The following is a 14881-nucleotide window of genomic DNA, read 5'->3' as shown; positions in this document are numbered from 1 at the left end:
TCTCATCTGACCAGAGTATCTTCTTCCATATGTTTTTTTGAAACAAGTATTTTTTTTTTATTTCACTTCACCAATTTGTAGTATTTTGTGTATGTCCTTTACATGAAATCCAAATTAAATCCATTTAAATTACAGGTTGTAATGCAACGAAATAGGAAAAACGCCAAGGGGGTGAATACTTTTGCAAGGCACTGTAAGCTCATTAAATAACCATCAGCTATCAAACAATCATCAGCTTTTCAGATACAGTGTAAGCCCTTCTCATACATTTTGCATATAGAATGTTTTCCACTTTAGGTATGGATAGAATGTGTTCTTGTCATGTGTAGATAGAATCCTCTCTAAAAGACCACTAGCGCTCACACACTCTAGGGAAATTTTCACTGCATCASAAACTACTTCACTATCCAAACAGATATGTGGATTTCAAATAGAAGATAAAGCCAATAATCAATTGTTACTGTTACTCAGACTTGAACAGATATGACAACTTGCACTGCCCTTGTCCCTGTCCACATGTCAAGTTTCCGATTTGGTGAATATCATTTACCTAAAATAAAACTGTTGGTATGAAGATTACAGAATAAAGGCGGCTATTTTATRTGTGTAGCTTACAATTAGTGCTGTGTTAATACAATACATGTTTTATCCTCTCCCTCACATTTTGAATCACACCGTGCAATCATTGGACAGGCTACACACTGGGGAAAGCCAGGGTTGGAGAAGAGTTAGCCTCTTTTAATTGTCACACACTGTATAATAACATCACTGAGCAGAAAGAGACACAGTCATTAGTCCCTGTCCTGGTTCACCTCCACTTTATCTGGAAGACCTCAACATGTAGTCGATCTCATTGATAATCTCAGCTCAGGAAACCAAATGTTGCCTCCTTTTAGTGATAAGTCGCTAACACTGTGCTAATTTTATTTGAAGTCATTCCTTGGTTATGAAAATAGCTCTACTCTCAGTTTAATGAATGGCTCTTTGAAAAGATAACCGATGAGGAATTGTGTAGAGTAGACTGCTGAGTACACAACATTGACAGAAACACTGAATCAAAAGGTCTATATTTTGACTGTAAGAAACAATCAATCACAGCTCAATATCAATAAGGGGAACAGCACAGTCAATGATCAGCATTTAGACCAGCACAGTACACAAAAGCCACTGAAACAGGAAACGCCAAGGCAAATATGTCAATCAATTAGCTTTAGATGCAATGCAGGCTATGGCAAGAAGGTCTGTAGAGTCCATGCCTGTGCGTGGGACTAGCTAGAGGGAGTAAGGACACATAGGAGGCTGGTGGGAGGAGCTATAGGAAGACAGGCTCATTGTAAGGGCTGGAATGAAATGAATGGATTGAAGTCAAACGTGTTTCCATGTTTCATACCATTCCATTTATTCCATTCTAGCCAGTACAATGAGCCCGTCCTCCTATAGCTCCTCCCACTAGCCTCTTCTGAGACAGAGAGGATAGGATCACGTCCCTCTCCCCTCTAGTCTCGCGTTGCCACACTTCCAAGTCTTGTTCACTTGGCAATTGGAATGAAAGTAAGAAAGCCCTACATCTTACTTACAGTAGGAGCTACAACCCACTGGACTGGACTGTCCTTGTGATGGAAACCCATTGTACCCTTCTCATCAGATAATTAAATCAAGTGAGTATGTGTTCATTAATCAAAGTGTGAGTATAATATGGCACATCTGTTCTATTGTCAGCTAGTGCTGTGTACAGWAAATGTATGAAGATGATGGAAAGAACGTGAACTGAACTGTGGGGGGAAAAAATTGTAGAGTAAAGTCCTCTAATAAAAAAATCCTGCTTTCTCTTTTAGAGCTAAATGACCTTAAGATGAGTGAGATAGAAGAAATGAWGAGGTGAGACAATGAGATGTATATTTACATTCTTTAATTCAAATTCTCTCTGTACAGATACATTGGCTCGGAAAACAACCAACATATGAATGGAGGTAAGATCCATGGAAGAGTAGTCAAAGTGGGAACGTTAGTAGTATCTACATGGTCAGATAAGTATCTACACTTACAAATGTGTCTTTAGTTAAAAACATCCACATCCTGCTTTGGGTTGAGGAAAGGCCGGACCTCATTTCATTCTCCATGGTCTTACAGTAATATCTATAATGGATTAAGTCTTGAGCAGCTTTATCAACGGGATCATATTCCCCCCATAGGGAAGAGTGTGGCTTTTAAGAAACATCAAGGAGTAAAAACTGTGGGTTAACTGAGACCTATTCTTAGTACTAAGAGGAATGGCTGTGTATGTAAGTCTATCTCCCATGAGGTATTACACTTCTCAACTGGGAAAGAGATCTAGACAGAAGAGAAAAGTCTGTATTTTAATGATTCAATTACCACAATGAAATATGTACAACAATACAATGATAGAAATGAAATTGCCTCTAATGCTGCATTAACTGTACAGAGATATAGGTGWATCTTTAAATTTGTAAAAGCTACCAGAAAATAAACCTTTGACATTGTCCTAAAGGCATAGAGAGGAAGTTCCTGTGCTGAATTAGTTAAAATCAGAAAGCCTTGTTCTGTTACAAGYCTGGGGAGCACAACTACAAACTTACAGTGGTGAAGCACAAACATGCTGAGAAAAAAAAGACAAAGTATATAGTCCAATAGATGGAGTATTCCCACATGGATTCTCCAGCAGTGGTATTAGGTGAATGCATCTGTGTATTGTAAGGCTACATTTATACAAATATAAAATACAACAAAGCCATACAATTATAATTCTGAGGGGCTAAACTTATTATCGTCATAAAGATGTGTATCTGCAGTACAGGAACTATAACACAATGGTTACCACCATACATGATTGTGCAATAGACCTTTCATGCTATAAAACACATGTTTCCAATAGGGACCTGTCTTCTGACCATGCAGATATCATTAGTGGATTCTCTTTCTAGAAGTTGTCAAAGGGGAAGGATAATTAAGATAGAAAACAGCATGTACATAAATGCAGAGATGTAAAAAGCAGACACACATTTTAAAAGGACAAGTAAACAGTTTGTCCCGCACCTCAAAAAATAATACCCAGGATTACTCTGAGCACCACACCTCTCCTCCTCTTTGTTCTCCTCATCTCCCCCAATCCGTTCAAATTACCTCCTCTTGTTGGCATCAAGTCCCTCCTCCCCAACCTGAATTCATAACCCGCCTTCCCCCCCTGTTGGCAGGGCACTGGAACAACTCTGTATTCCTGGCCAGACTGGGGAGTTCGCTGGTGTCCAGAGGTAAATAAATGGGAAAGCCATTGCTGGGCAGGGATCAGACCAGACTGGTTGGATGGCAGCGGTAGGTGCAGTTGGAGASGGGGTCGCGCTCAGCCCCCCCATCAGCACTCTGGGAGCAGCATCCCTCGCAYGGAGACTCTGGAACACAGAGTGAGAGTGGATGATCACCACACAGAAATCTGAAAACTCAGGACGCTTCTAACTACACTATAAATCTGCCTCTTATTAGCTTATTTCAAACAGTCCCCTATTGGGCATTAGACAAAGATTACATATCAAAGTGTTAATGAGTGAGACAGTGTAACTGATTGTGTTTGAGAAGTACGTAAGCCTGAGCCTAATACACTGTGAAAGGGACTGGTTATTCACTAACAACATACTGTACATAGCAACAAGACATACTGGGGATGAACAAAACAGAACAGCTAAATTAAGTATTTTTTTGGAGGGGTGGGGCATTCACAATATCATGTCATGTCTCCAGTTATTCAATTATGTTTTGCTACACTTAGTCCTAACTTGTGTTGTGTGATGGAGGTTTGCCCCACTGACCAGTGGTGTGCTCTGTCTCTGTGGCCTCGGGCAGCAGCAGGTGGGCTCGGAGGGGGCTGGGCAGGGTGGTCTGGCTGGGGCCCTCCTGACTGGTGCCCAGCTGCAGACGCCTCATGTGACGCACCACTGCCGTGGCGTTAAACGCTTGCTGCAGGAGGGAACACATTCAAATCAGAATGTTTAAAAGTGATACATAATAACTGCCATAGAAAACTGTACTGGCAATGACAGACAGCTGAATGCTGTAGGATTCTACTTATATAGTAAACTTAGCAAAAATGTCTTTGCATTTTTAAGAAGGCCAGGTGCACAGAAAAAGTAACTCACCCTCCACTTGCTCTTGGCAAAGTTCTTCTTGATCTGGGCACTGACAGACTCATGGATGTTCTTATCTAGAGCKGTGTCACCAGCGATCCTGAGGRACAGAGAAAGACATGAGGGGACAAGTTCAGCTGGTTGTCACAAGAACAGGTGAAAACTAGACAAAAGCACAAATGTAGTAGATTATGATAAAGTTGTGTTATGTGCATGCCTGTGTGTGTGTGTGAAGGAAAATATGGTGTACACTACCAGGGGTGCTGCAGAGCCTGGTCACATGTGTAGCGTATCCTGGGGTCCTTCTCCATCAAGTGAACTATGAAGTCTTTGGCTGAAAACAACACATGAACAGCCACACATTTACAACTCACATATTTCAYCCAAAAACAATGCCTTTTTTCTTAATTTACATGAGATATACAGTAACTAATAATGCTACATACAGATGACAAAAAAGGTAGCTAAAGTAGAAATAGACTAGCTCCCAGGTTACTACAGTACAAGAAGCTTCACTGCATCAGAAACACTGTCCAGACTGACAGTAAAAAGAAAAACTGTCCACATGCCTTTGACCTGACTTCAGAAACTCCCTACAGGACTAAGAAATGGTGATCTCACAGGGCCTCAGTGATTGTTCTATGGCCAGTGAGTGTCTTATGGTTAATCCCATACACACTGACAGCTTGGCAGACACTCAAAGCATAACAAACCCTAGAGCTAGGGAGTAATTTCCATTAATATGAAACTGCTGACAAGGGGAACTAATAATGGCAACATAATGTTATACATACTGTATTTCACTATGCTGTAGTGTCCAKGTTTTATTTCTCTCTCCAGGGAGCAGAGAAAGGAGAGGATTACTGTACCTGAGTCAGAGATATCGTCCCAGTACGGAGAGTCAAACTCATAGTCAGCCTTCAGGATCTGCTCAAAGAGCTTGGCATCATTCTCGTCATAGAACGGAGGGTATCCACACAAACTGTGTCAGAATAAGAGCRTAAAGGCATCACAGGAGAGTTAGGAGACCTGTTGTAGTGCTTTCATACTTCAAAATGCATCCATGAAGTTATCATTGATCTGGTATGAGTTGATTGTTGAAAACAATGTAGTGGAAAGAAATGTAACACAGAAATTATGTTTTAAGATTGGTAGGAGAAAGACTAAAGTTAAAGAGTCAGTCCAAGCCCATAACTCACAGGATGTATGCGATGACCCCGATAGACCAGCAGTCCACCGCCTTGCTGTAGGGTTTCTGGGCCAACACTTCAGGGGCTGCAAGACATCAGAGCAGTGTTTTCATCAGCATCATTACACATGTAGTCTGACATGATCACTGTGTGTGCGCTTGTTCTCAAACACACTAAAATCATAGAAAACACATGCTCTTGACAAATAGATAAAGACACACACACACAGGCATACACTGATCAGTGCCAGTCCTCCTTACCCACGTATCCTGGTGTTCCGCAGGCTGTGGACATGACACTTCCAGATCCCTCAATCTTGGACAGGCCAAAGTCACTGATCATGATCTTAGAGTCCTCCTCCATACTGTCGTACAGAAGGTTCTCCGGCTGGAAAAGACAGAGAAATCAATCAACTTTATTGTCACAAACATTTAACACACACACGCACACRCACACACACACACACACTGGGGAAATAATTAGTTATCCAAACTAATGATCAATCAGTTTACACTCTGCTGAACTGCCTGYAAACAAATTATAGTTAATTAATCTAATTTGCAGGCACTGCAGAATGCTTGGGGCAAAACACTAGCGTAGGAAACAAACATTTTGCAGTTTTCATGGTGGGGATACCTATCACTCATCCAGTCTTGTGACTATTCAGTCATTGGACAGAAACGAGAAGGTAAAGGACTCCATTGTTAAAGACTCTGAAATCTTGTCTTTCATGCCCTTTGTCCTTCCCTTACACCCAATCACGRACAGTTGTGATACAGCCTGGAATCGAACCTGKGTCTGTAGTGATGCCTCTAGCACTGAGATGCAGTGCCTTAGCAGCTGCGCCACTCTGGAGCCCCTAAATGCCCATCTAAATATCGTCCTCACCACCTGACCCTTGACTCAGGCTCACCTTCAGGTCGCGGTGTACGATGCCCATGTCATGGAGGTATTTAACAGCATCCAGGATCTGCTGAATGAGCTTGCTGGCATCTTTCTCTGTGTAAAATCCCTTCTCCACAATCCTATCAAACAGCTCCCCACCAGACACCCTGGATAGAGAAGAGGAACGATTTTGATATACATATGGCCATCTAACTGCTACATATGGCCATCTAACTGCTATATATTGCCGTCTAACTGCTACAGGGTGGCGGCTGCCTACCTACAGACTTGATATCATTGGCCACTTTAACAAATGAAACACTAGTCACTTTAATAATGCCACTTCAAGAATGTTTTCATATCTCGCATTACTCATCTCATATGTATATAATGTATACTGTATCCGTCACTATCTATTCTTTACGAACTATTGCATCTTAGCCGCTCGGTCACTGCTCATCCATATATTGTATACTTACATATTCTTATCCCATCCCTTTACTAGATCGTGTGTATTGCGTTTCGTTGTGGAATTCGTTAGATATTAGGTTTTGTTGTGGAATTTGTTAGATATTAGGTTTTGTTGTAGAATTGTTAGATATTACCTGTTAGACACTGCTGCACTGTCGGATCTAGAAGCATAAACATTTCGAAACTCTCGCAATAACATCTGCTTACTGTGTGTATGTGACCAATAAAATTGGATTTGATTTGATTATATGTCGTCTAACTTCAAACTACTTTATCTATCTTCAACCTGGTATTAGCCTACATCACCACTAGGTGGAGGCATCACTTCTTCCTAGATGTACCCACCACTGCTCTATATGATTCAGCACTAACAACAAGCTAAAGCCCTGTCAAGCTGCCTCCCAAAGAGAGGAGGGAGAGAAAAAGAGGAAGAGTGAGAGAAAGAGTTAGAGAGAGGGGATTTTTATGTGTGCAAACCCCCAACTGTTCTTTGGTTAAATCTGACTGCCCTTACGGCAGTGTTGCTAAAGTGAACACAACATCCCTCTGTCATCACACCACCCACTGTTTTCAACAGCAAAAAAAMCTCTCTCTCTCTCCCCCTTTCTCTCTGTCTCTAACTTGCTCCACACCTTCTGACATTTCAGGAAGAGAGATGGGTGGGAGAGAGCAAAGTTACTGTGTGAGGGCATATTCCCCAGTGGTTGTCAGCAGGCACGATGCTGTGAGTGTATGTCTGTATGTGTGTGGGAGGGGGGCTTCTCTTGAGATCAGTGAACAGAAAGGCCCCTGAGCTCAGAGAGTAATTAATGGAGAATGACACTGTGCGTGGGAGACAGCACAGGCAGGGAGCCTAAAACACACACGCAAACACACATTACAGAAGCATAATCCTGTAAGTTTTTAAACTGAAGGCTGCAGAGAGTGAGTTGTTTTAGGGACAGGAAGTGTTGACGTGGATAGAATTGGAGAACAGAGATAGATAGCAGAAAGAAGGACAAAATAAAGACAGCAGGATGGTCACTCACAGCTGCATAATCAAGTAGAGGTGGGTTTTACTCTCAAATATGTCCTCCAGGGAAACAATGTTGGCATGTTTTAACCTAGAGAGAGGGAGAGAACTTTAGAGTCATAGTCATGAACACCTGCTCTTACCATGACMTAGACTGACCAGGTGAATGTAGGTGAAAGCTATGATCCCTTATTGATGTGACATGTTAAATCCACTTCAAATCAGTGTAGATGAAGGGGAAGAGACAGGTTAAATAATGATTTTTAAGCCTTGAGACATGGATTGTGTACGTGTGCCATTCAGAGGGTGAATGGGCAAGACAAAAGATTTAAGTGCATTTGAATGGGGTATAGTAGTAGGTGCCAGTTTGTGTCAAGAATTTAAATGCTGCTGGGTTTTTCACRCTCAATAGTTTCCTGTGCGTATCAAGAATGGTCCACCTAGGGCTGTGGGGTCACAAAATTTAGTCAGCCGGTGATTGTCAAGCAAATAACTGTCRTCTCACGGTAATTGAGCGTTAATTAACATAAACACATTTAGCATCTCCTGGCTTCCACACATAGCATACAAGCAAGACACTGATGCAGACCTTGGGAACATCTACATTKTAATAAGTCTAATAAATCCATATAATATAGCCTACACCATCACAATAAATCCATTATTTAATTTAGACAGGTCTAAAGAAGCATGATATGAAGAAAATGTAGTCTATTTCAGAAGAAAAGAACAGCATACTCTGAGTTGTCCTTATGTTAGGTCCTGATGTGGCTATGCCAAATGGCTGTAGGCTACACTAGTCCATTTATCAGACAAGATTTGCTTTGAATTCCGTGGCATTATTTTATAGTATGAAGAATACAATTGAACAAAGCTGAATAAAATCTAAATATATTTGAGGGAGTGYGCACATGCAACTATTCTGTGTTGAGCGGTTAACAAATAAGTAGGTAGTCCTATATATGTAATTTTGAGTTTTAAAGTAACTTTAGTTGTTGTTCAAACATTGGGCTATATGTTAGGATTGTACATTGTAAGGCTGCATGATGAGATTCATGATGAGACAAATKATGATTTGAAAAAAGTTGCTTGAAAGGTATGAGCTCTGCTTTATTTTTTGCAGGCTGTACACACTTCAATAGTCTCTCATTCACAATTTAGAAAGCACTTGATAATGCCTCGAATTTCACAGCAGCATCCCCTTTGTGGCCGTAATGCACCCTAAAAAAATGTGCAGCGTTGTTCCCTTCTTCCTGATTGCGGCGCAATCCGAAGCGCCTCTCACTCACATGGCTCYTCATCACGTGATCAGGTCTTTCTSACAGGCTACAAGTGAAGACAGACACATCAGGGATGCAACTGCGTGTGTCCTTATTCAATTCCCGAGGTGCATATTGAAGATATTGGAAGAACTGTCCACATTTACTTTTCATCAGCCAACAAGATGAATAGGCCTGACGAACAGCAATCTACTATCCCCCATAGTACAAAAGTTGACCAATTCTATTCTGTGCAAGAAATAAATATKCCAAACATAGTCTGGGACAGTTGTGGGGTGCAATAGATCCCAAATTAATACAATCACTAGCATCAAAAAATATTTTTTTACGCAATGTGGCTGACCTAAGAGATGTTTAGCCTAAAATGTTGATAAACTATTAGGCTATTTCTTCACATTAGAAGCGCTGCAATGCGCACATGGCAGTAGGCTATAAGCGCAAATGTGCCATTAACGGGAAAACACCATTATCAAAAGTGACTGCAAATGCAATTTTGCATGTAATGTTTTAATTATAAAGGTGCATTTATTTTTATGGTGAAAATGATCTTCCCCAAACTTGAAACTAACGTGTTGCTTATGTATGCCAGTTAGGCTCTAAACCCCTTGTAAAGCRTATTAATGTGCTTCATTTTAAGAAGTTATTTGGCCACTTCAGTTGTGATACAAACCTTCTAAAAACACATAGGCCTATGGGCTAGGCTACATGAGGTKTGTGACTATGATTCGAAAAAGTCGCCAAAAAAAAGGAAGTTTCTTATGCTGGGCATCATTTACAAGTGACAATATATAATTCACAAGTGATAGGATAATATTGACACCCATCAGACTATTCTTGATTTAATCTTTTCTTTACATATACTAAATAATACATGTGTGAAATTTGTTTTGATTTAGAATGGACCATTATCATGGAGCTGTCTCGAAACAGGGGCAGTGGGAAAAAGTACATGTCATCTATGCACTTAAATAGCRAATGGAGGATGCTTTCCTGTGGTTCATTTTCATGCCAGCCAGGTAGTCCTGTTGTAAAGGTAAACAATGTGCTTAATATTAGGAAAGTTGAGAAATAAAATAGTAGGCCTAGTCTATAGAAAGCTGATGGGAACCTCCTTTTTTTAGTAGAGGCCATCACTCTGTTTTCTCGCGCAATTGTATAGCCTATAGAAATGTTGCCCAACATGAGCTCATGGGCTCTCATTAAGTATTTGATTAGATTTTCGATAACATTTGGATTTATGTCAGAGTGATTAGAAGGACAATAGAGTGCTGAGTACCAGATAGTTAGCAAGTTTGGTAGGCTACTAATGACCAGCAGCAACATCAGAGCTTGGAGAAGCCTAATTACTGTGACTAAACGGTCACGTGGAATTTGACTGCCTTCATGACTYGTGACTGCCGGTGTGGCGGTAATAGGGTCACCACAACAGCCCTAGGTCCACCACCCAAAGGACATCTAACCAACTTGACAAAACTGTGGGATGAATTGGAATCGACATGGACCAGGATCCCTGTGGAACGCTTTCAACACCTTGTAGAGTCCATGCCCGACGAATTGAGGCTGTTCTGAGGGCAAAAGTGGGTGGTGCAACTCAATATTAGGAAGCTGTTCCTAATATTTTGTATACTCAGTCTACGTTACCATGAGAAATACAGAACTGTCTTTTTCTTGACACAGTGTGATTGTTAAAAATAGCATTTMAATTTTCTCTCAGATCATTTAGATCATTTTTGTATATAAATTAACTTCATAGGAGCACTATATGAAAAAGTTWAAAAAATATATATTAAAAAGGTAATATTAGTTATCTGGAGCTAGAGTTTTATCAAGAGTGGTCAGACTGTGTGGTGGYACACAGCTCTCTAATTGGTTGAGCAGTGTATTCCGTCGGCCCTGAGAGTCGTTGGCGTGGTGACAGAACACTGGTGATTCACTGCTCTGGAGGCGGTTTTTACAAACACACACAATCTCTCAATCTCTCTTAGACACTCCTCACCTTACTGACACATCTTCTTCACTGCCATTTTTCTATCTTTGGTTTTAGCTCTGCAGGAGTGCAGAACCATTCATGGGGTAGAAAGCTAACAATGCTCTGACACAAGGCTGAGTCCTCCTATGACTGCAAGAGTAGCTCCTACTCTGTCTCTAGGTCTCTCTCTCTCTACACCAAAGTAGCATGGCACAGCACAGGTAGAATACATTGCTTTCCCCTTAAACTACCGAAAACTCATCCATCTGTGTCACTAMATTTTGAGAAGACCTGCCCATAAAGAATGATATTAGGTGAAGGCACTGCATCTCAGTGCAAGAGGCGTCACTGCAGTCCCTGGTTCGAATCCAGGATGCATCACATCTGGCCATGATTGGGAGTCCCATAGGGTGGCGCATAATTGGCCCAGCATCGTCCCGGTTTGGCCGGGGTAGGCCGTCAATGTAAATAGGAATTTGTTCTTAACTGACTTGCCTCGTTAAATAAAGGTTAAATGAAATWWAWAAAAATAAAAGTGGCCTAAGTCTTCAGTATAGCAGCAACTGACACTCACAGGGAGAGCCAACATTAGTCATTCTTCCCATGGAATTTAAGCAGACGGGTAACTACTGGCCCATGTTGACTCCAATGATTCCCACAATTATGTCAAGTTGGCTGGATGTACTTTGGGTGGTGGATCATTTTTGACACACAAGTGAAAATGTGGAGTGTGATAAACCCAGCAGCGTAGCAGTTCTTGACACAAACCGGTGAATCTGGTACGCACTACCATACCCTGTTCAAAGGCACTTAAATATTTTGTTTTGCCCATTCACCCTTTGAATGAAACACATACACAATCCATGTCTCAAGGCTTAAAAATCTTTCTTTAACATGCCTCATCCCCTTCATCTACACTGATTCCTAATGTTTTGTCCACTCAGTGTATAGGAGTCGTATTGAGACTGACCAACAGATAGCCAGACAATCAGAGAGACGAACAGCACCCCATTGATGACAGACACAGCTCAGAGAGAGGCCAGATCAAACATGGAACCGCACCGCAGTATTAATCTAGTATCACRTGTGTAACTATGCCCTTTCTGAAACACTGTTGTCTGGGGAAAAACACAACACTTTGTCATTGGCAGTGATCCAACTGAGACAAGAGGGAGATTATAAAAGCCCTTTGATTTCATTATGGTCTCAGTAAAGTATGTTTTATTGAGTGGAGAGAGTGAGCGGAGGTAATGAATTGCTCCATACAGGGGCTGACTAATGGTTTCATGCAGTACTCTGGGGGATACAGTACAGTACACTATATTAGGCTACATCTCTTACACTAAAAGGGCATTATAATCATTTTCACAAAACATTATGAACACCTGCTCTTTCCATGACAGACTGACCAAGTGAAAGCTATGATCTCTCTCTCAGTACAATACAGTAAGGAAGGTTAGTGTCACAGCCCCTCTATAAAGGGTTCTCTCTCTCTCTCAATTGATAACTGTATCCACAACCCTTCACACTGATAGTAACTACCCGCTGACTTCTACAATGATGTTAACTACATCCACAATCTTGATCACTGATGTTGTCTTCTAACCACCTCCTTGCTATCTGATGACAMTATCGGTGACTAAGCAGCTCTGTCCTGGTGGCAGTAGTGACATCCTCTAACACTACTCAAAGAAATGTTGGCTTATTTGTACTTTTAGTAGTTTAAACTACGGTCTATGTATGTCTCTTTCTTTCTCTTTCTGTCTCTCTCTCTTTTTGTCTCACTCTCTCCCTCTCGAACCCCAATCCTCACCTCTAGAAGGATCCCTATATATTCACTAGGCCTATGTGTCTCCTGTAACCCAGGCAACAAGAGCACTATAAATAGCTTAGGCCCCTCTAGTTCCGTTGTTTCCGGCTTGGTACGTAATTCCCCTGTTTTAAAGTGAGGTATTTTAACCAGACTGTCATTACCACAATTGTAGTCACTATCTGACTCAGAGTTAAATCTCCTCCTCCCCTAAAATCGATGAGCAACATGTGGGTGTGTGTGTGTGTGTGTCACTCACTTGTGTAGGACAGCAATCTCGTTCTCAATGCTGTTCTCTTTGCCCTCCAGGGCTTTCTTAGGGATGCATTTGATGGCCACCAGTTTCTGGGTCCTCTTCTCTTCTGCTAGGACCACCTCGGAGAAAGCCCCCCTGAAACAAAAACAAGACAGGTCAGCCAAAGACAACACAAACTGCCAATCACATGTATTTTCATCTGCAATCATTTTTATTAGTAACCCAGGACAAACACTCCAAAAGAGCAAGCAGAGGTACTGTAACAATGGCAAGGAAAAACTCCTTATTAAAGTTTATGAACCAGAAGCAACTCTACAGGGGTAGCTCACTTAATTTTGGAACATTCTAGATTTTATGCAGTGGCCTACATCAAACAAGTTTCAATTTTAGTTTTATTTATTTATCCTCTAAACGAATACTGAGGAAACTGGACTTTGGACTGGGAGCATATGGGTTGGCTTATTTCCTCAAGTGTTGTAACTTGCGTAAATGTCTGAGGACGTATGTGTGCATGTGCGTGGTTTGTGTACATATGTGTGTGTTATGCAGTGGTAACAGTCCCCAGCCTCACTCAGTCTTATCTCWCTCTAGGTTGCTGGTAGCTGTGTGCAGGACATGGACATGGCTGAGCCTTAAGCCWCAGAGGGCAGGTTTTATACAAACATAATCTACAGTAAGACAAGGCATGGCACGATGGCACCATGCCAGGGTCTCAGAGAAGACTCTGCGTAACAAAATGGTGGAAGCCTCTTCTTCACTAATGGCAAGCCGTAGGTGCAATACACAGTCAGAGAATAAAAATGTTTTACTAAAATKACATGAAATTTGACTTTTCCAATACAGGTGATCAAATCCCAAAGGCCAGCCATATATTTGGCTTTGGATAATGATGACGCATGCTCTCAGGCACACCTGAGATGGAACTGAGGGGTTATTGTGGTCAGCCTGCTCCATCTGATTCTAACTTCCTGGAATTAAAGTAGGACATAATGGCTGTTGGACAACACATGTTATTGTTTGTGTGTTTGGTACACATGGGCACAGGTGTTACACGTAACGACAACAAAGGATGTGTTAGATTTGTGTTTTGACCCTCGGGACTGGTTCATTCATTTGAAAGGACAGAAAGAAAAAATWACGTTTGCATGCTATTTATAACCCTGCAGAACAGCATCAAACGCTTAACATTCAGGAGTCAAGCCAATCACTGACCTTAAACCACAATGGGAATGATTGTGCTCACCGGGTTATTTCAGTAGAAACACACCAACAACTTGCAGGAAAACAAAAGAGACAAATCTTCTATAAATTGTCAATTTGACGAAACCGGGTTTTCAATGGTAATTCATCAATGTCGCGCAAAATCTTGAATTTGGTATATGGTTGTTGTTGTTGAGTCTTCTTCCTGCTCTTGCTAAGACAAAGTGTAAACATATTATCTCATCTAAATCACTGTGGAAACGGAACGTTTTAGTATTCTTGTGATTCACTCAATACAACCATGTTTCTTGTCTCAACCCAGCTACGACCCAAGGGGACTGACCACCAGTAGCGGTGTCTGGGTAAAATTACTGAAGAAGCCAAGCCAGAAAAGAAAGCCAGATTACAACCTATGTGTTGTGATAATTGCGTTGTTTGCTCTATAACCTGTTAGTTCATATCCCTTGCCACCGTCATATATAGGTCTAAGGCCGAGACAATAAGAAGGCACAGTGGCAGAATAAATTCAATCGCACCTTTGTTTCATCACAAAACTGGAGAGCAACATCTGTCTGGTGAAGTCCACAAAAAGACAGTTACATGACCTACAGCAGGGATCATCAACTATATAGATTCAGCCGSGGGACGATTTTTTGTTGAGTGGATGGTCAG

General features: G+C 41.3%; 1 protein-coding gene across 2 annotated transcripts in view; it reads right to left on the bottom strand.

The window, feature by feature from the left end:
* Positions 1 to 2893: 2893 nt before the first annotated feature.
* The window catches only part of LOC111968116 (calcium/calmodulin-dependent protein kinase type 1), a 58232-nt gene continuing 46244 nt past the window's right edge, over positions 2894 to 14881 (bottom strand). For both annotated transcript variants that reach the window (XM_023993682.2, XM_023993673.2), the window contains exons 3-12: positions 13013 to 13144; positions 7711 to 7785; positions 6240 to 6378; positions 5587 to 5713; positions 5336 to 5411; positions 5006 to 5118; positions 4392 to 4470; positions 4149 to 4236; positions 3822 to 3969; positions 2894 to 3407 (exon numbers count right to left, since the gene is read on the bottom strand). In XM_023993682.2, coding sequence (XP_023849450.1) covers positions 3304 to 3407; positions 3822 to 3969; positions 4149 to 4236; positions 4392 to 4470; positions 5006 to 5118; positions 5336 to 5411; positions 5587 to 5713; positions 6240 to 6378; positions 7711 to 7785; positions 13013 to 13144 — 1081 coding nt within the window. In that variant the 3' untranslated portion in view covers positions 2894 to 3303. The remainder of the gene's footprint in view (positions 3408 to 3821; positions 3970 to 4148; positions 4237 to 4391; positions 4471 to 5005; positions 5119 to 5335; positions 5412 to 5586; positions 5714 to 6239; positions 6379 to 7710; positions 7786 to 13012; positions 13145 to 14881) is intronic.

The sequence above is a fragment of the Salvelinus sp. IW2-2015 genome, linkage group LG1 (assembly GCF_002910315.2).
Source record: "Salvelinus sp. IW2-2015 linkage group LG1, ASM291031v2, whole genome shotgun sequence".
Classification (NCBI taxonomy): domain Eukaryota; kingdom Metazoa; phylum Chordata; class Actinopteri; order Salmoniformes; family Salmonidae; genus Salvelinus; species Salvelinus sp. IW2-2015.
The sequence above is the reverse complement of the archived record's forward strand: the minus strand, read 5'-3'. Positions and strand labels throughout refer to the sequence as shown.